The sequence below is a fragment of the Mastacembelus armatus genome, chromosome 5 (assembly GCF_900324485.2).
Source record: "Mastacembelus armatus chromosome 5, fMasArm1.2, whole genome shotgun sequence".
Lineage (NCBI taxonomy): Eukaryota > Metazoa > Chordata > Actinopteri > Synbranchiformes > Mastacembelidae > Mastacembelus > Mastacembelus armatus.
The window spans coordinates 28,146,228-28,165,988 of record NC_046637.1 but is presented as its reverse complement, the minus strand read 5'-3'; the positions used below and the strand labels follow the sequence as shown (position 1 = coordinate 28,165,988).

The following is a 19,761-nucleotide window of genomic DNA, read 5'->3' as shown; positions in this document are numbered from 1 at the left end:
TCAGTCCATTTGTCTCTGAGTCGAAGAAACAGAATAATTCATTTAAATTCAAAGGAAGAAGAAAATCAGGTTACATCAGAGAATAAATTTATTTTTCATCTCTAATAGTTTTGACCTCAGAAATACACGTTTGATGCTTTGGCCACTGACAATATGAAACTGGTGTCAGGTGATGAAAACTTAATAAGCAGCACTGATGTTTAACATATCAATAATATCAATAATATCAATAAGTCCGTTTGGGATTTGATGTCATTAAACCTCTTGTCTGAACCTTATAACCCAGGAAATGAAAACAACAACAAACTGATAGAAACATGTTGGACTGACCAGGTCACGGTTCGTGCGCCCTCTGGTGCTTTGTTTGTTTGTCTTTACGTTTTCCTGCAAAACACCTCGGACACATTTCTCTGTAGTTTCCTCATTTAGATTAATTTCCCCGGGGAGAAAAAAAGAACTTTGAGAGTCAACACCAGGATGTTACAGTCACACCCATTTCCCCTGTGACATCAGGAAACCACAAGACTAGTGAGAGAAGAAACGAAACCTAAACCTGTAACAGCCTTTCTCCTCGTCGGAGCCTCGGACTGATCGTTTCTTCTGTCCAGTCACAATCAGGACCTCAGGGACCTCAGGGACCCCCGGGGCCGTCTCCTGAGGACACAGCTTCTGCAGCCAGTGCGTCCAAAACTGCTGAGGACTCCGCGGTCACCGCAGCTGTCCTGGATGTTCCCCAACAGACCTCAGCCGACCAGGGCCGCCTCCATGGATGAGTTGGCGAGACACGACACGGGAAACTGGTGGCAGCATCCCCTGGACGAGACTCTGCAGACCGGGAACCAATCAAGAAGGTCTTTGTGTTACAGGCACAGCAGGCCCATGAATCTTTACTGCTGCACCGACAGCCAGGTCATCTGCGCCCGGTGCGCTTCAGCTGAGCATTCAGGACACAGGATCGAGTTAGTGGCGGAGGAGCGCAGGTGTAAACAGGTAAGAAGGTCCTGACCAGGAAGGAGACTTTAGCTGCAGTGAGTAGGAGCATATGAGGGAGGAAAAGATTTCCATTAGTTATGGACAGTTTCAGTTTCAGCTCATGGTCCGATAACAAAGATAGAAAACAGACACAACAGAGCAATACTGAACTGTGACTAAACAACAGTACCAGTGTTCACTGAAGCCAACATTAGTCAGACTCAGAATATAAGACTGTTCAGATCCATCTATACATGAGCTAATAGAGTTTGCAGGGTCTTTATTCTTGCTGTCAAACGTTTCACTTATTTTTGTTGTTCTCAAAGGGACATTTGAAGTTTACACACACACCAACACCACGAGTCCATGAGCGAGAGCAGACTAGAGATAATTACATCACATGAAAATGATTTTTAAAACCTGGGAGCACTGGGTGTGGAGGAGCGCCGTGCCCTGCTGGGTTTCAGGCTGTGTAAAGAACGATCAGGTAGGTAGCGTCTGCGGCTTCGCCCTCAGGACACACCCAGGTTTTGTGGCTTGACTCACAAACTGTTTCTAGGGACTCAAAGAACATCTCCAGTTACATTCCCTCCAGGCACACCGGGTCAGGGTCAGGGTCAATTATATTGTTTTCTTAATGAAACCTCCTGGAAATATTTCAGTCTGATGAAGTGCAGCTGATGTTTTTCACTGTTTATGAAGAAAGTCAGACACTGATATTTCAGAAAAACATGTTTGGAATAGACACCAATATTTATGGATTAGGTAAAGTTGAACAATAAAAACAGATGAATGGACTAAGAATTAACGTCCAGAGAAGGAGGAGCCTGCAAGAATAAATATAAACCAGGACACAGCAGGAACAGCCAGTGTGGGGAATCGCTCAGGCTTAACTTAATAATAAACCTTTGGCTCAGGCTTTGTCGACTTGTGAGTTTGATTTCCAGCATCAGAAGAAGAAAGAAAGGTGTTGGTGGAGTCCAGTAGCTGCTGTCGGTCCTGGCCTGAGACTTCTCTGCCTGTTGTGTCTTACATTCGTTTCTGCCGTCTCCTCCTCCAAGTCTTTGTTCAGCTTGGCCCAGTTCATAGACATTGGTGTCAGCTGCAAACATCATCTATCACACACACACATTACTCAGGTAGAGGCTTGTACTGACTTTTGAAATAGAAATGTTAAATGTTATAAATGTTAAAGGAATATTCCACAGCAGTCAACCTCAGAGTCGGTGCAGATCGTCCTGTGCTGCGGCTTCACTCAGTAAATCAACAGAAAAAGGCAAATCTATTAATTTCCATTGAAGAAGGTGCTGATTAATATCAGGCTCGGTGTGGTTCTTAACAAAACATGTTTAAAAAATCACTTACTGTCTCATCATCATCATTAGATCTAATAAAAATGTAAAGACTAAAACAGTCAGTGTGTGATAGAGCCTCTAAATGAATCACTGCCTGTTTTTGAACGTGTGATGTTTAAAATGTCCATCCAACATCAAAGGAGGATCTGAGGAACATACAGACCAAATCCAAACGGGTTCTGCAGAAACAAGAAGAGAAATTGAAGAAGTTGAAAGCGGTCCTCCAACAGATCCAGGTGAGCAGGACACGTAACAGATCCTGATCCAGAGTGTGAACACATGCAGATACAGTGCCCTGATCCCACTGGACTGTTTCTAAACCAGGAGGAGGCGGAACAAACGCAGGACCTCTGTGAAGGCATCGTGGTCGGTGTCATCGGCTCCCTCCAGAAACACTGCCTGTCAGTGAGGAAGCTGATCGGAGCTCAGAAAAAGGCGGCAGCGGCTCCGATTAGACGCTCGCTGAGGAGGCTGGAGGCGAAGATAGAGGAGCTGAAGACGAGGGATGCTGAGCTAGATGGTCTGGCACAGACTGGGAGCGATGCCTATTTCCTGAAGGTATGGTGCTCACATCAACCTACAGCCTGTTGAAGCTAAAATAAGGTTACGTGCATGATCAATATAAAACTGGTGTGTTGTTAATACAGTTTGTCACCTTGAATGTAATCAATATAGTGCAAACAGCTCGTGACCAAACAGGAAATATTGTGTGCATGATAGAAACCAGACCGATTGTCTATGTTGTATTTTTATTACTTCTATCCATGCGAGGCACATTACTGATGATCAATATATGTATATTCAGTCAGTAACAGGAGAGAATAGAAGAAATGATGGCGGGTCATAAAAGAAAACGCTTTAAAAGTCCGGTATCTAAAAAAAAAAAAAAAGGGTAACACGGTGGTGTGGTGGTTCGTACTGTTACCTCACAACAGAAAGGTTCTGGGTTTGAAACCTGTGTGACCGTACGCCTGTCTGCCCGGTTGGGTTAGGTTAACTGGTGACTCTAAACTGCCTGTAGCTGTGAAAGGGGTTGTGAGTGTGTGGGGGGGACCCGGCTCTCACCCAGTGCATGCTGGGATTGGCTCCAGCCCCTGGATGTACCAGGATAAGCAGATGGACGGATGTTGTCCAAAAAATAAAATGATGTCTGTATATTAGTTGTGTTCAGTTCTTTGGACTCTGACTATATGTGAATTGTAAACTCCTGTTGTGTCCCTACAGGAGTGGCCTGTGCTGAGGGAACTCTGTGTATCAGACCACGTCCAACCTTCTTATGCTGCTTTCGACGCTCCACTCCAGCCCTTTGAGGTGACAAAGAGAGCGGTCAAGCAGCTGGAGGAGCTGGGGGAATTTTGTGACAAAGAATTTGCTGCGATCTCTCAAACTGGTATGGACCTTCGATGACCTGTGGATATTGTCTCTTATCATAGTTTTTATAAAGAATCTTTGTCCCTTTGTTCAAGCCGACAGTGGATCCGAACCGGAGTCAGCAGCAGAGACGAACGAGGATGACGTGCACCCAGAATGTGTAGCCAGCACCTCACAGGCCCATGGTTTGTAATTTAAGGATTTCTAGGGTTTTAATGGTTCTTGGGGCTGGTGGGTTAGTGGTTAGCAGTGTTGCCTCACATCAAGAAGGTTCCTGGTTTGAAACCCATCAGGGGCCTTTCTGTGTGGAGTCTGCATGTTCTCCCTGTGCTTGTGTGGGTTTTCTCCAGGTACTCTGGTTTCCTCCCACAGTCCAAAAACATGTATGTCAGGTTGATTGGTGACTCTAAATTGCCCATAGGAGTGAGTGTGAGTGTGTGAGGTTGTTTGTTTCTATGTGGCCCTGTGATGGACTGGGGACCTGTCCAGGGTGGACCCCTGCCTTTCACCCAGAGAGAGCTGGGATAGGCTCCAGCAGATCCCTGGGACCCTGGTTAGGACTAAGGGGGTCTAGATGATGGTTCCTCGGTGTATTAGGGCATTTCTGTCATTTTATGAAATGTCTCGAAAAACACTGAAAACCAATTTAGTAACCAGTTTGCTTTCAGACCACAATTTCCTGAATTTTAAATGTTCTTTAAAATTCTTAAATATAATTAATTGTGGGTTTGAAGGGCCACAAAAACAAGAACATGCTAATGTTTTTGGAGCTACTTTCACTCACAGTGGGTTTAGTAGAGTAACAGGATACTAAATAAATTGGAGTATTTTTTCAGTTCTGTGCCACAAATAAAAAAAAAACCACAGGCTTGAACAATTTCAGCAGAATTTATTTATTTTTTTTGTAATTTGAGTAAACGACCCTTTAAAGACTCTGGTGGCTGTTCTCCATTTGGGGCAACCAGTTTCATGGTCCCAGTGTTGTGGTTATTATTCGGGCTCTCTGTCTTACTGGGACATTTCAACATTTACTGTCATTTTCCTGCTACTATCTGTTGATTGTGCTCTGATGATGTCTCATACAGCAGGACCCTCTGGATTTAACAGCACACTGGCAGAACTGGAAGCTGAGCCTAAAACCAGAGAGGAGTTTCTGCAGTGTGAGTAAATGTTAAGCTCAAGACTGACAGCCTGTAACCACCTAGAACGTCATTATTAAAATGTTCTTTAAAACTTTTTCTACATTATCGCAGATGCATGTCAGCTTACCCTGGACCCTGACACGGCTCATAAGGACCTGATGGTTTCTAAAGGGGACAAAGAGGTGAAGCTGATCCCTCTGACACATAGGGGTCCAGTTAACCAAAACCCAGAAAGGTTTATCTATCGGCGACAGGTGCTGTGCAGGGAGGGACTGCAGGCCGAGCGCTCTTACTACGAGATAGAAGTGAAGGGGGACAAGGCAGAGATTGCCCTGGCCTACAAAAGAATAGACAGAAAATCCCGTATCAACCTGTCAGCCTTCGGGGGTAACGCCAACTCCTGGAGTCTTGATCGGTTCACAGTCTACTCCGTGAGTCACAATAATGACGGTGTCCAGCTCACAAAACCCCCGAGCCATCAGAAGATCGGGGTTTATCTGAATTTCAAAGCAGGAGTTCTGTCATTCTACGAGGTGTCAGACAGCATGAACTTCCTTTACAAGGTCGAAGCCAAATTCACAGAGCCGCTGTATCCGGGGTTCTGGCTCGGGGAGAACTGTCGCATCCGCATCTGTGATTTAACACAGTGAAGCCTTAACATGACATGAGAGCTTTACAGGAACCCTGTATCAATTAGAGGGGAAAGACTAGATGAAGGAACCAAACAGGTCAACAGCACACACTTACTGATTTTTATATATATATATATATATATATATATATATATATGGGAGACCTATGATATATGGGAGGGATAGTAAAGATATTATACAGAAGACCCCTAAAACACTGTGCTCAAGGGAAGGACATGAAGTAACTTGAATTAGGTTGGGTTCTCAAGAGAACCTTTCTCTATTATTCATTCAGGGACCTGGGCCACACCTTTGATACAAATATCCTTTAACAAACATTTAACTTCTACCTGAGTGTTTATACAGTTTGTTCAACATGTTTCTGAATTTCTTTATATGAGAGAAAATTATTTATAAATTATTTTTTTAAGCCTGATATTTTTCTACCACAGTCTCTCTGCTGTTTTTATACTAATGTGCTGTTACTGCATATAGAGCTTATCTATCTATCTATCTATCTATCTATCTATCTATCTATCTATCTATCTATCTATCTATCTATCTATCTATCTATCTATCTATCTATCTATCTATCTATCTATCTATCTATCTATCTATCTATCTATCAATCATATGTCTATCTGTGTGTCTATAGGGTCAGGGTGTATATATGGTGGATATTTTAGTGGTGGACTGTCCAACTGATGTTTCTCCTAAAAATATTTTTCATCGTGACAATTGTACAAGTTTTAGGATGAAGATAGTGTTTTTTTTTTTGTCGTGGTCAAGTTAGGCCATCCCATAATATTCATTGAGATAACATTTTCACCATGACAGTTACAGTTTTGAACCAGTAAAAACTGAGAAGTCTGACAACAACCTGTCTACTCTTTATTATTAATAGTTTTGGTGATGTTTACGTTTTGTACAGTAATTGTCAGTATCATACAATCACAATGTGACTGAGGGGAGAGAAGGACAAAGTGCTTAAAACACACACTCAGTAAGGCCCTGCACACATACACACACACACACACACACTATTCATAATCAGAATATCCCTTTGGTTCTTATTCCTAATAATTGTTATTAACCGACACTCAGTTATTCTGCAGTTTGAGTGACGTCATATTGCTTTTACACCGGCCTTGAGTTTCCAAAACAAAGGTTAACAAGGTTAACTGTTCTACAGTCCTAGTGACAAAAGTGCATTCTCACATTCGTTATAACTCTGCTACATTAACTGCTAAATCTGTTTTTAAGACATCGATATACTTGACATGGATAAACTCTACCTGCAGGTTAGTTTGGTTACACAGGAGTATTTAAAACCTACAACAGAGACATTTCTACATGATGTCAGAAAGAAACAATACGGCACAATAAACATGATGTTTATAGCCACACTAGTTATTCCAAGAGACTGTTTACACTCACTAAAGAGCAGAAAAGCAACTTTGTGTGTGGGTAAACAACCGAGACAACTTTACTTTAACATTCTTTACTGTCCCACATGGGGGAAATTTAGACTCTGATGCCAGAAGAAGAGTCACGTTTCATGTCAGTGTCTCTTGGACTGAATTTTTTTCATGCACATCATGCAGGTTGAAAATACCTAATAAAACAAATACAGATAAGAAGAAAACCTGCCTGTTTAGCATGTTAGCATGATATATGTTTATATGCACCTACACAGCCAGGAACTAAAGAGTTGTTTACACCGTGAACTCCTAGTGTGGCTAAAAACCAGTAGACCAGTGAACCTAAAGTGGAGACAGGTGAGTGGACGTCACCTATGAGGTGCAGCCCGAACACACCCATGAACACATCTGAAACACTACACTCAGATTAGAAAGTACATCCACCTGCCAGCAGCATTTTCAACAACAGCAACGAGTTACACAACCTACAAAACAGCCTTTCAATATACAATTTCAGTATCACACGAGATGAAAATATACATTATATATACTGGTCACCTTTAAAAGATAAAGTCTTTGTAATTGATCACACCTAGGTACACTGCAAATATATCAGAGTACAAATATAGTCCATTTATACCTTAACACCATGGCTTTGAGTACTGTGATTAAAAAAATAAATAAATTATTCTCTTAAATGTGCTTGTGGACAGTTTTGCACAACTATTCACTATCAGTGTGAACAAAAATCAAACACGGTCATGGACAGATTAGTACATATGTTTTGTTTGTGCATGTATTTGCATGTGAGGAGTCTAAGGCGTACAGAGGTTCTTAACACCAACACGACTGATGAGACTGATTTTTTTATTTTATGTTCCACGTCCGTTGTGTTTTGGTCCTTTCTGAACAGTTTGTGCTCCAAGAGAAATAAATATTGCGCACTCATTGTGCGATGCATGTTTGAGGGGCAGCCATTATTTTAATTCCACGTGTGCATCAGTGTTAATAACAGGTTAGTAATGAGGGTTAGTCATTTGGTTGTTTGCAATAATTATATAAAATCTCTTTTGTGCTTTTGCAGCTTTGTCATATTTTTAAGAAGAAAGTCAGAACTGCATCAAGATGCAAACTGGACCTTTGTTTCAAATTGCCATGAACAAGCTGAGCTTCCTGTCAGCGAAGGATGTGACTGCTTTACGCGTCAGACTATGATTTTAGTTTAATTCAATTATATTTATACTTTTCACTCTTTGGTGGGGACACTAAAACGAATGCATAAGTTTGCCAGTGCATGTAAAGGACTTAGCTCCTCCAGGTAATAAAAACCGTGTGCTATCCTATGTTACGCTACTATACAATACTGGCTACACACACACAACACAGCAGGAGGTGGACGTCAGCTCGGAACCGAACATAACTGGGTTTATCTAAAGCTGCTTTCAGCACAGTTCACATAGATACAGACAAATGTACATAAGGACGAACGATCTGAACAGAACAGAGCTGCAGGTCAGTGCTCAGTGTCCACATATTTTACAGCATGTACACACAGATTATACAATCTAATAGCAACACAAGGTGACAGGCTTCAAACCCTAAAACAATCAAACTCACATTCATCTCTGCTCTCTCTGCCACTGAGAGAAAACCTGCTCATGCTGCAGGTTCAACTATATCCATCCTTCAAGATCCCCTGGACAATGAAATCAGGGATGTGCTCTATACTGTGGAGGGCCGTGTCTGCTGACGTGCAGCGTTTGCTTACTGCTTACTTGTCCAGGTGCCGGGAAACAAGGAAACATCTTCCCTGGTGTTATTTTGGGAAGTGTGTGCTCGTGTATAACAGGTGGATACGTACAGTTGTGCGGTGCTACCAGGGCAGTGGTGGGAATCCCCCCGGTGATTTGGTGAAAGGTAAACTGTGCTACAGGACTGGGTGTCAGAGGAGTGTTCGGACAGCAGTCAAGAGTCAGACTCCGGTGTGACGGGCGAGGTCGGTGTGGTCGGCGTGGTCGGTGTGGTGGGGCTGATGGCGGCGTTTTGGTAGCTTGTACCGTAGCAGCTGTTTGGAGACAGGGAGTTGGGGTCCAGGGGTTTGTTCCCCCCAGGGGCGAGGTACGCTCTGCGGGCTGCCACTGATGGCGGCGCCTCGCCGGGCTTGGCCCCGAGGATGAATCTGGTCTCGTCCTGCTCCTCCAGGTTGGACATGTCTTTCATCATGGTTTTGCGGTAGGTGACAGACAGCTTGTTGGAGCCGTCTGACATCAGGTTGAAGTGACGAGCGATGAAGACGACGGGGAGGGGAAGCATGGCCACGACAATCAGAGTGAAGCACATGGCGAGAGCCCAGGGAGGGTAACTCTGGAAGCGTTCCTGAGCCTGCAGACACACACACACACACACGGTCACATGAGGCTGCAGGACTAAAGACACAAACACGTGAGCTCAGAGTAACAGAGTGTGTAGATAAAACTTCTTTCTATATTTCTGAATCACAAATTTATTATTTCTGTTCTTAGACTCTTTGACTTTTACTGAACAGTAAAATTATGGATCATTTTGTTGCTGCTGACAACGCACACACACACACACACACACACACACACACACACACACACACAGACACACACACACACACACACACACACACACACACACACACACACACACACACACATACAGACACACACAGACACACACACACACACACACACACACACACACACATACAGACACACACAGACACACACAGACACAGACACACACACACACACACACAGACACACACACAGACACACACACACACACACACACACAGACACACACACAGACTGACTGACCAGCTCTTGAACCCAGGCGTTGTATCCTGGCGGGCTGATGGCCATCTCTATGACAGTGGCTGAGATGAGAATGATGAGACAGAAAGGGGAGACGTACTTCCACAGGTAGAAATAGATCATATACGGTCGGAAACCCAACATGTCCTCCAGGTCCTGCATGAACCTGAGAAACAACAGCGTAAAAGTTAAAATCCAATCCAATAATTGTTTGATAACTATAGTTCATTCCCTAGTTGCATGTAAACAAAACTGAACAATTCACACACTCGCACTATCTAGAGACGTGCACACACACACACAGCCGACCTGCAGGCAGATGTACCTTTTAGTGCCGTAAATCCAAGAGACAGACAGATTTTCCAGGATGACCACAACGGTGAGAGGCAGACCAGCGGAATAATCATCGAACATGGTGACAAAGTAATTCCCTGAACGCTGAACGAACAACAAGCCACACAGGAAGGCCACGATGCAGCAACACACTGGAAAAGCAAAAGTTTTAATGCCACTAAGCTGTTTTGTTTCCTGTTACATGCATACATTCAGTTCACTCAGGACAATAATGCAAAGCCTAATGCAGCCCATTACGAAATGTGCTTTAATACTTCTTAAGAGCTGAGTAAGGAGTTTTGATTGGGAAAGTTTACAGTGGCCTGATTTAGTGTGTGTGTGTGTGTGTGTGTGTGTGTGTGTGTTAGTGGGAGTGGGTTACCTGTGAGCAGCTCCTTTTGGACCTTGTAGGCGTCGAGGACTGGCGTGGTGATGCCCGTCATGGTGCCGATCATGCTGCCCAGACCGAGGTTGATGAGCATGAAGAAGAACATGACCGACCAGAACGGAGACGCAGGGAAATGGGTCATGGCTTCTGTGAAGGCGATGAAGGCCAGGCCAGTTCCCTGGACAGCCTGCAGAGACACGGTCAGAGGAGCCAAGTCAGATAACTGCCAGGTGTTAAAGGGCTGCAGAAATCGGTGCCGTTTTCTCACCTTGTTGAGCTCATCCTCCAGGACACAAGGCTCCAGACCCAGCTGGGCGAAGCTGCCCTCTTTGACCGTCTTGATGACCCCGTAGACCTCAGCGTAGTCCGAGGTGGTGAGATGGGAGAGGTTCACGTGCGGAGGGATGAGATCGTGGCTCAGCATGTTTGAATTGAGATATCCCAGGATCTTCTCTGCATTTCTGCAAACACAAAGTATGAAAATCCAATGACGAGGTTAACATAGACCTAATATCATGGCCAACATATAGTGTGGATGATCCCTAAGGGCAAACAGCTGGTGCAGGTATCAAACTTACTCCGTGACACACTTCTCATTCATGATGTTGGCCTTGAAGCCCAGCACAGCAAACACCACCAGCGTGGCCAGAATGGAGGTGAAGAAGTTGATGAAAGAGACGAGCACAGCGTCAAAATGACAGTTGTTGTCTATCTTATTGTAACTGGAGAAAGCTATGACTCCTCCAAAACCCAGACCCAGGGCGAAGAAGACCTGGGTGGCTGCCTCCCTCCACACCTGGGGCTCCAGCATCTTCTCCAGCTGTGACACACAAGGAGAGGACCATCAGTGAACCTCTTTATTAACATGGACACATGGATGGTTGATTAAAAACATGTCTGACCTTTGGCGTGAACATGTGAGCTATCCCATCCACAGATCCTTTCAGCATTAGACCCCGGACCAGGAAACAGAACAGCACCACGTAGGGGAAAAGAGAGCTGAAGTACATCACCTGCAAATCGAGGGAGGAAAAACATTCACAAAGAGCAAACCAGCAATTTCCTTCATGTTTCTCTCTGTGGTCTCTCATCTTCTCCACTACCTTCCCAGAAGAGGCAATTCCTTTAATGACGGCGAGGCAGACGATGATCCAGGCCACGAGCAGAGACAGGGTCATTTTGATGTTGAGGCCACCGCTCTCTGCGATGGTGCTGGTCGTGTTCAAGGTCTGACGGTACCAGAAATAGGTAGTAGCTGAGCTTTTGTCACACTCCGGCTCCACAACTGTTTGTTTTTCAGACAGAGGAATACGGGCTTTAGTTTGGGTGATAATGAGTATGAAGGAAAGGAAATAGGTGTGAAGATGCTGTTGAAGCTGCTCAGGCTCAATATCTCAATTCTCTGCTGGTTCACACCTCTCAGATCTAAGTCAAGGTCGTCTCTGTAATTAGTATGCAGTGCACGAACCTCCATGGCTGAGCTTTTCACTACACACACACACTATATTCTCATTAGTTTGGGAAAATCATACACACTTCTATGTTGACACACACACACACACACACACACACACACACACAGAAATAAACACAACCAGACTCAGGGAAAACTTTATAGAAGTTTTACATCTGTTAAATTCATTGTTGGTCAATTAAAGTCTGGTTCCATAGGAGACAGATCTATGAGCAGCAGCGTCTCTGCCCCTCCAGCAAAATGTTTTAGATTCTCCTTTGTGTTGCTGCTGCTGTCCTCAACGTCAGCGCCCTCCAGTCTGAGAGTCTGAGTCTCTGCTCCTCGTCTTTCTCTCAGCACTATGCTCGGCCTTGCTGAGTCATGGACTTGGCTGTCATTATCACCACTAATCAAATAACCTCCAGAGGGTTTTAATCTGGGCCCTGTGATGGACTGGGGACCTGTCCAGGCTGTACCCCTGCCTTTCACCCAGAGAGAGCTGGGATAGGCTCCAGCAGGTCCCTGAGACCCTGGTTAGGACTAAGGGGGTCTAGATGATGGATGGATGGTTTTAATTCAGGTTATGTCGGTGAAGTTGTAACAGTTTTTTTCTGATCTTCTTAGGTGTGTTGATGAAGCCTGTGGCTGCAGGTGTGAATGTGAATATAATCCCAGTCCTTGTGGCTCGGTGGCCCATTGAGGAAGGATTGTGAAAACCTTTTAACTACTGACTGACCCAAAAGATGTTTTCTAACACTACGCACACACTCTTGATACTGAGTGATAAAGGTCTTGGGTCAAACTAAACTATTTCTCTGTTCAGTGGATTGTCATGATGTTTTGTGCAGATCTGCATCACTGACTTCAATGATCACTTGACATTTCAGATGAAATGCAGACAGAAGTTTGACCTTTTTGAGATTTTAGTGAAGTGCTTTGTGTTTTGTGTGCTAATCAGCACATGCCGACACACTATACATGTCAACATTATATCTCTGAGACAGCAGCGTTGTCGCTTTTGTTGATTTCTGCTTTTCTAGTCATTTTTTGTACAGGGCCAAAGCCTCTGGATTTTAAAGGTGCTATATAAATAAACTTGCTTTGCATAGTTAGTACTTCATGTCACTCACTAGCAAGTGTCCCGTTCTTTCTGATTGGACAGTCACTCCATGGTAGAGGATACTGGAAGGACTGGAAGAAGTAGAAGATGCTCCAACCAATGATCACATTGTAGTAGAGACCCACAAAGCCACACACCTGGAGAGAGAGAGAGAGAGAGAGAGAGAGAGAGACAGACAGACAGAGAGAAAGACAGAGACAGAGAGAGAGAGAGAGAGAGAGAGAGAGAGACAGACAGAGAGAGAGAGACAGAGAGAGAGAGAGAGAGAGACAGACAGAGAGAGAGAGAGACAGACAGACAGAGAGAGAGAGAGAGAGAGAGAGAGAGAGAGAGAGAGAGAGAGAGACAGAGAGAGAGACAGAGACAGAGAGAGAGAGAGACAGAGAGAGAGACAGAGACAGAGAGACAGAGACAGAGAGACAGAGACAGAGACAGGCAGATAATATCAGGTTTTCTAGCAGCACTTCCTTGCAGAATGAGGTCTGCACAAAGTGAAAGTATGCTAATGAGGCAGCTTTGTGCATGTCCCATGTTGCTGTCAGTCTTCTGAGAAGTCTTGCCAGCCAGGACATTCAAAATCTACCTACGGCTGAGGAAAGCATGAATAATTAAAGTGCTCTCTTTTCAACAGTGATCTTCTGTGAGATATTTATAGCTACTTCTGCACCAGCTGTGCAGCTCTAAAGAAAGACTCTCAAATAACCCTGATACCTGCTATACGCCCCGTGAGAAAAGGTGTTGTGGTGACTGAAGATGTGATTTCATCCCAGTTCCTGCTACAGGCCTATCACCTCGTTAAGAGATGTAATAGATGCAAAGCTATTCAAAGTGTTTGCTCGTGCAGAAACAAAGGTAGGATTGTAAAGTCTCACAGAAACAGCAGTGTCTTGTCTTTAGTTTGATCCTTAAACTGGTGGATGTGTTTCTGACTAACTGCAGGTCCGACAGCTGCTCAGCCATTACAGCCCTGATTGTTATCAGACGACCCACAGTTTTTCTCTTGTTGCTGTCAAACTGTAATTTAAAGTCTTTAACAGCTACAACACACCAAATAAAGTGTTATCGGAGTACGTCTCAGGCTTAGCTCCACAGAGATGATGGACGACGAACAGTAAAATAAAAGCAGTCCCTTTTTGTCTTACCATTAGGCTGGACATCCCTATCCCGCCCAGACGAGGACAGACGTAGTTCCACACGCCGATGCTGCCACGGCGGATCTTCTGACCCACTGCCAGCTCCAAGAAGAAGAGTGGGATGCCAATGATGAGGAGGAGGATGGAGTAGGGAACCAGATAGGCGCCTGTGCAATGTGGTGTATGAGGAGTTTAATGGGAAATGTGTCCCTTACTAAAATATAAACAAAAATAAAGATACTCTCAACAGGAAACAGGAAATAGGCCTATTTCCTGAACTTTCTGATAATGTGACACAAAAAGGAATAAACAGCAGCAGCCAGCAGATATTTGTCTTTGTCTTAATCAAATGTAGTTTTGTTTTGTGTTTGAATTCCTGCATCTGTGCAGTTATTCTTTGAATTTCATCCAGACAGACATGCTCAAGATGCAACTGTTCTTTTTTTTCTACAAAGGCTGCGTCATCATCTGGGATATAAAGACTTATAGCAGGGAAACATCTACTGCTGTTAATACGTCACATGTAGGAATTACACTCAGTGGCACACACACGTCACAGTGGGTGGACGAACGGGGCAGAGAGCAGTAAATAACGAAGAGGGTCAATGTCCCGAGGAGCTCAGGGGCCCTGCCAGGATCCTCAAATCAGCTTTAAGCAAATCTGGAGGCCATATTAAAAATGATATACAACAGATATGACAGGAAGCCTAGAGAAAGGCACAACAATCGAGGCAGACAGAGGAAAACAAGAGAGGAACCCCCATGGTGATAACTCCCAAACAACTCTGAGCTTTAATGTGTCTGTAATTGGCTGCCAGACAGAAAATCACACCAGTGAAAAATGGCCACTGGCCAGGTCACATAACCTGATCAGTGAATCTGCCTATGAGCAACAAATCCTCTGTATCAGCAGTAAATACACACAAGCAGCGGAGCAGCATCACGTCTGATGAACCGTGAGGACGAGGAGTTTCTTTACCTTTAATGAGCACAGGTTCAGACTGTGCCCTACACATCTCAGATTACAGTCTCTGCATCTCCAGCAAAATTAAACCTCATCACTTTACAGTTACATTCATTTTTTATTGAATTCTTTGCTGTTTAGCAGAGTATCAGTTGAGCCCAGCCAGTCCTACTGGCAGTAGTAATCAATAGTGCACCTATTTTTAGACTTTCCTATTTAGACCACACAACACAGCTGCTCTCAGTTACCCGACCTCTGTAGCCCACTGCTCGTCTCTGCTCGGGACTATCTGATGGCGTTTCAACTGCATTGTGGGTAATGTGTGTAAAAGAGTCTGATTCTCCTGTGTCGGGTTTGATACTTTCTCTAACCGTCCAACATGTGTCCAACATACAGATCAGTTTTGCCCATTGTTTCTGATGCTGTCTGTCCTCCTGCCTTTTTTAAATAGAGGAGATCTGTTACTACTTGGACACTGCAGCTCGGTGCCTGGAAAGCTTCGTCTCAGACTCACCTCCTCCATTCTTTTGGCACAGGTAAGGGAAGCGCCACACGTTGCCCAGGCCCACAGAAAAGCCCACCTGGGCCAGGATGTACTGCAGTTTGCTGTTCCAGGCGGGGCGTCCGTCGTTTTCGGGCACCTCTATCTGTGGGACTTTCTTGCCCGCGGCCCCTCCAACGTTCAGGGAGCTGCTCTTGTAGTCGAGCGGCTCCTCGTGAGCGAGCAGGTCAGCCACTGACTCAGTGACCTGGTCATGGCTCTGCTCGCGCTGCGTCACCTTGCTGTTCTTAGGCATGTGGGAGGCTGAGGGTCGGGGAGAGGGTGGAGAGAGAAAGAAAGAACAACTAAGAGGCTGATAGGAACACACAGAAATGATGATGCCGGCGGGGTGGAGGAGAGACAGGCGGAGGCAGAAATAAGGAGAAGCTGAAGGGCCAGATGTCAGTTCTTGGCCTCAGTCCTGCATTAGAAAAACATAAAGGTCAAATAAACATTTTTTATTATGTTATTTTCCACATTAAAATGATATAAGTTGCTATTATTGAACAAAAGTCCCCTAAATAGTCTATATTTTAAATAAAAGGCCCAGTTGATGTCCTAAAATAACACGTCACACTGTCGCTGACGATTATTCCTGCTTGGTTAATCTCCTAATAAGACACGAGACTGTAACACCTGGTTGTGCCTCCCTAGAACCATGGAGGATGTCAAGATAAAGACAGGAGACCATTTGTCACACATCACTATTAACCCAGCCTGAAAACCCAGCAGGGACTTTTTTTACACACTCACAAAATCACCCCATCACAGTCCTTTGTCTCTCATGCAATGTTTGTGGTAGAAAAAAATCTCAATCCAGCAAATTGTTCTATTTAATTTCCCTTTTCTGCAAAGCTTAACTTTAGTGGAGCTTTTTTCATGTAAATCCTCTAATCCCCTGAAGCCTTGCAGCAACATCCATCCTCACCCCTCTATCAGGGAGTGGTTGGTTCAACCCAAACGTAATGGAGGAAGTGAACATGATGCTTTGGATGAAGTGCTGTCATGTGTTCGCCTGATCCACATCCCTGGCTGCTGTGTAGGCTCATTACTTATTGAGTGGGTATAAAAAAATCTGCCTTGTACTGAAACGCAAAGCTGGAAATCTGGAAATGCTGGAAGAGGAAAAGAAGAACTAAAATAAAGATTGTCTCAGAAGAGTTGTCTCTGTGTGCTGCTCGTGGCTGCTCGGTCCAGGAGAAACAAACAGCGGACTGGACTGGAGGTGAATAAAGACGCAGCACCTCCCGTGTGACGCAACGAGCCTTCGTCGTCACAGCCTAAAACAAACTCAGCACACACCTTCTTTTACTGGGCCCATGAAAGCCACAGATCAGACAGGCCTGACAGTTGTGCTCAGGATGAGTATTTGCTTTCCGTCTTCATTTTCTCTCCCACAACAGATTTCCTCCTGTGTGCGTGCCAAGATGAGCCTGTGATGCAATAATCCACACATGGCCCGCACAAGTCTTCATAATCCTGTGTGCATCAACTGTAAAAGCCACAGGGCCGTGCAGTCCCACACTACTGTACACACAAGACACGTAATGTCAGTCAGCAGCTGCCTCATCCAGCCAACACTGGAAACACATCAACTAACACAACCAATAATCCTCACACAGGTCCAATCCAAAAATCAACACACAGGTCAGATGACCCGAGCCAATGCTGAGAGTCTGTGGTGCAAAGGGATGTTTTCTGTGGTGGCTTTGAGTGGCCATGTTATTTTCCACCAGGGGTGGAATCTTCACTATTTGGTGTCTGTGTATAGTTTAACCTGAGTGTCATTTATTCACTAAGGAGAAAATAATAGTCACATATGCAGCAACACACAAGGTCTCCCTCAGGTTAACTGTATTTTATTACCTAATATTTTTACCATGCGATAATATCAGGAGGGTTAAATTCATTAACATTGACATTGACATTAAAGTCACATTTCACAGTAATAACCCTCAGCACCAACAAGGTCAAAGGTTACAGATATAATTTCACACACAGGCACATGTGACACCTGCAGGTTATATTTCTATAGATAACAGTGATACAGATGCAGCAGGTTCATCTTCACTTGTTTAAATATCCACATTTTTCATTGACTCATTATTGATCTTGTGATTATGAGTTTGCTTTGAACTATTAGTGATCAAACGTATTGACGGCTCTCAAACCTTTAACAAGCAACTCATGCTCGTTTTACTGACAGACTGTCCAAACATCCTCATCAACTCATCCCACACACACACACACACACACACAAACTATTCTCAGTCTAAAACACAGCTGAGCAGAACAGCTGCAGGTTGTGAACACACCTTTCGAGCCAGGTGACACATCTGGCTCTGACTGTTTTGCCGCTGATCGCGAGTGATGCTGTGGCTTTTACGCACGCGGCCAAGGTCAGATGCTGATGTTTCCTGATCTCTGTGCAAACTAGAACATCTGGCAAATTTCACACGATTGCAGACAACTTCACGTGATTCAGAACAAGCGTCGATGCGCATTGAAGACACGAACCAGAGCAGTTCAAAAACATTTTAAGCTTCGTGTGAACTTCTGCAGAAACAACCAGTTTACGTCTTTTAACAAATAAACAAAATGTGTTTTTGTCTCACCGTGAGTCTGTAGAGGCGATCAGCAGTATCCGAGGTTTGTTTTGAGCGCAGCAGTCAGAGAGGATCTGGACAGAGTCATGAATGCATCCGCTGGGCAGCACGGACTGAGCGCTCACACACACTGGAGGACGGAGCATCACATGCTGCTCTGCCTGCAATTGACATGCAGGGTGGAGAGCGCGGGGCGCACCGTGACGCACGAAGCGCTGCTCCCCGTCAACAATGACAAATCATCACCTGCCACTCATCTGTTGTTGGAGACTTTCACAGCGCAGGGAAGCAAACGGGGAGAACTGGGCTGGAAACACTGCGCGTGGATTTGTCAAGGTTATCCACTCCTACCTGAGGAAGCGACCGTCTGACGCAGCTTTCGTCATCTTCAATTGATAAAACACTGAAGCCATTCAGAGAGAGCACAGTGATGCAGCAGAGAGACAGGGCAGAAGAAATGTTGATATATAGCTTCACATTCATAATGAGTCTACACTTAGTTCAACGGCCTATTGTCTTTCCCACAGGAACAATGAAGCTCCTCTTCCATCAAACTTCATGAGCAGCTACCAATATAAATATATGTGTTAATGTTCCTCTCAGTAATGAAACACTGTCCATGAGGTCAGAGAGGGAATTTCAAAATAAAAGACTGTAGCTGGAAAAACAAAACTGTTTATTGTTGTGAACTTGTTAAGGTTATGGGACTTTCTTGTCAAAGCTGTAATACAATAAATACACATCAACATTGTTTGTCTTGCAGTTAGAAATGTAAAGCCATCAGTGATCTCTCACCTCACTTCTTCATTTACTCCCGTCTGAAATCCTACAGAGGGATTTGTGATTTGAGTTTAAACGTGTTGTTTTGGGACATTTTTGCAGAAACAGTTGATGCAGTTGTTCTTAAGACGACAGTCTCACTCTGCTGGAGCCTCATAGTCGCTGCTGAATTAATTCTCATAACTTCTTCATAACAAATGAAAAATATGGTGAAGGGGAAAACAGTTGGATATTTTTAGTTTGAAGAATAAATGATGTTATCGTGACCTTCTCATGACAGTACAATCCTGTGTTGGACAGAAATCCACTAACTGAACATACGTAATTCACTTCACTGAGACTTTTTTATATCTGTGAACATGGACTACACACTAATAAAGTCTGACTAACACCTTTATCTTCCTAATCAAGCTGTAAACCTTAGGGCTGGTGCTGGGTGGTCATTTCTCTAGAGAGACACTGGACACGTGATGCGACTGCAGCAGACACAGGCACCCAGGGGACCATAAATCAAGCACCCTCCGCCAAAATATTCTTTAATGCCACCAAGACAGTGGAGGAAGATGTTATCGAGAGGCCATTTTTCATCCTGACCCTGTGGATTAATTTAGTGCTGTGCCTCCTCAGTTGTTTTAGAGCCTCACCTACTTCTTGGTTTCAGATATGGACATTTTTATGTGGTTTGGTGTCACCGATGATACAGAAGAGAA

At 44.3% G+C, this 19,761-nt stretch overlaps 2 protein-coding genes across 4 annotated transcripts; one reads left to right on the top strand and one right to left on the bottom strand.

Moving 5' to 3' along the window:
• The first annotated feature begins 474 nt into the window (after nt 1-474).
• LOC113130949 (tripartite motif-containing protein 16-like) lies at nt 475-6,351 on the top strand. Of its 3 annotated transcripts, XM_026307954.2 has the most exons (8): nt 854-990; nt 1,299-1,459; nt 2,468-2,563; nt 2,652-2,885; nt 3,552-3,717; nt 3,794-3,883; nt 4,784-4,858; nt 4,952-6,351. In XM_026307954.2, the coding sequence occupies exons 2-8, from the start codon at nt 1,373-1,375 to the stop codon at nt 5,488-5,490; spliced, it is 1,287 nt and encodes a 428-aa protein (XP_026163739.1). In that variant the 5' UTR covers nt 854-990; nt 1,299-1,372; the 3' UTR covers nt 5,491-6,351. The 3 variants fall into 3 exon arrangements, with proteins under 3 accessions (XP_026163738.1, XP_026163737.1, XP_026163739.1); XM_026307953.2 differs by having other exon boundaries at nt 475-1,459; XM_026307952.2 differs by lacking the exon at nt 1,299-1,459 and having other exon boundaries at nt 476-990.
• A 2,343-nt stretch (nt 6,352-8,694) lies between these two features.
• Nucleotides 8,695-18,428, bottom strand: LOC113130358 (sodium-dependent neutral amino acid transporter SLC6A17-like). The gene is made up of 12 exons (XM_026306922.1): nt 18,281-18,428; nt 15,639-15,929; nt 14,170-14,327; nt 13,038-13,164; nt 11,558-11,739; nt 11,357-11,467; nt 11,033-11,274; nt 10,723-10,915; nt 10,449-10,641; nt 10,059-10,218; nt 9,737-9,899; nt 8,695-9,275 (listed from the first exon to the last, which is right to left on the bottom strand). The coding sequence occupies exons 2-12, from the start codon at nt 15,919-15,921 to the stop codon at nt 8,859-8,861; spliced, it is 2,229 nt and encodes a 742-aa protein (XP_026162707.1). The 5' UTR covers nt 15,922-15,929; nt 18,281-18,428; the 3' UTR covers nt 8,695-8,858.
• Nucleotides 18,429-19,761: the final 1,333 nt, after the last annotated feature.

Coding starts and splice junctions, on each gene's coding strand:
- LOC113130949 (XM_026307952.2), top strand. CDS start 727: ATGTTCCCCAACAGACCTCAGCCGACCAGGGCCGCCTCCATGGATGAG. Junction 991..2,467: donor AGGAGCGCAGGTGTAAACAG/GTAAGAAGGTCC, acceptor CCAACATCAAAG/GAGGATCTGAGGAACATACA. Junction 4,859..4,951: donor CAGAGAGGAGTTTCTGCAGT/GTGAGTAAATGT, acceptor ACATTATCGCAG/ATGCATGTCAGCTTACCCTG.
- LOC113130358 (XM_026306922.1), bottom strand. CDS start 15,921: ATGCCTAAGAACAGCAAGGTGACGCAGCGCGAGCAGAGCCATGACCAG. Junction 11,275..11,356: donor CTCACATGTTCACGCCAAAG/GTCAGACATGTT, acceptor TGTGTGTCACAG/CTGGAGAAGATGCTGGAGCC. Junction 9,276..9,736: donor ACGCCTGGGTTCAAGAGCTG/GTCAGTCAGTCT, acceptor GTGTGTCTGCAG/GCTCAGGAACGCTTCCAGAG.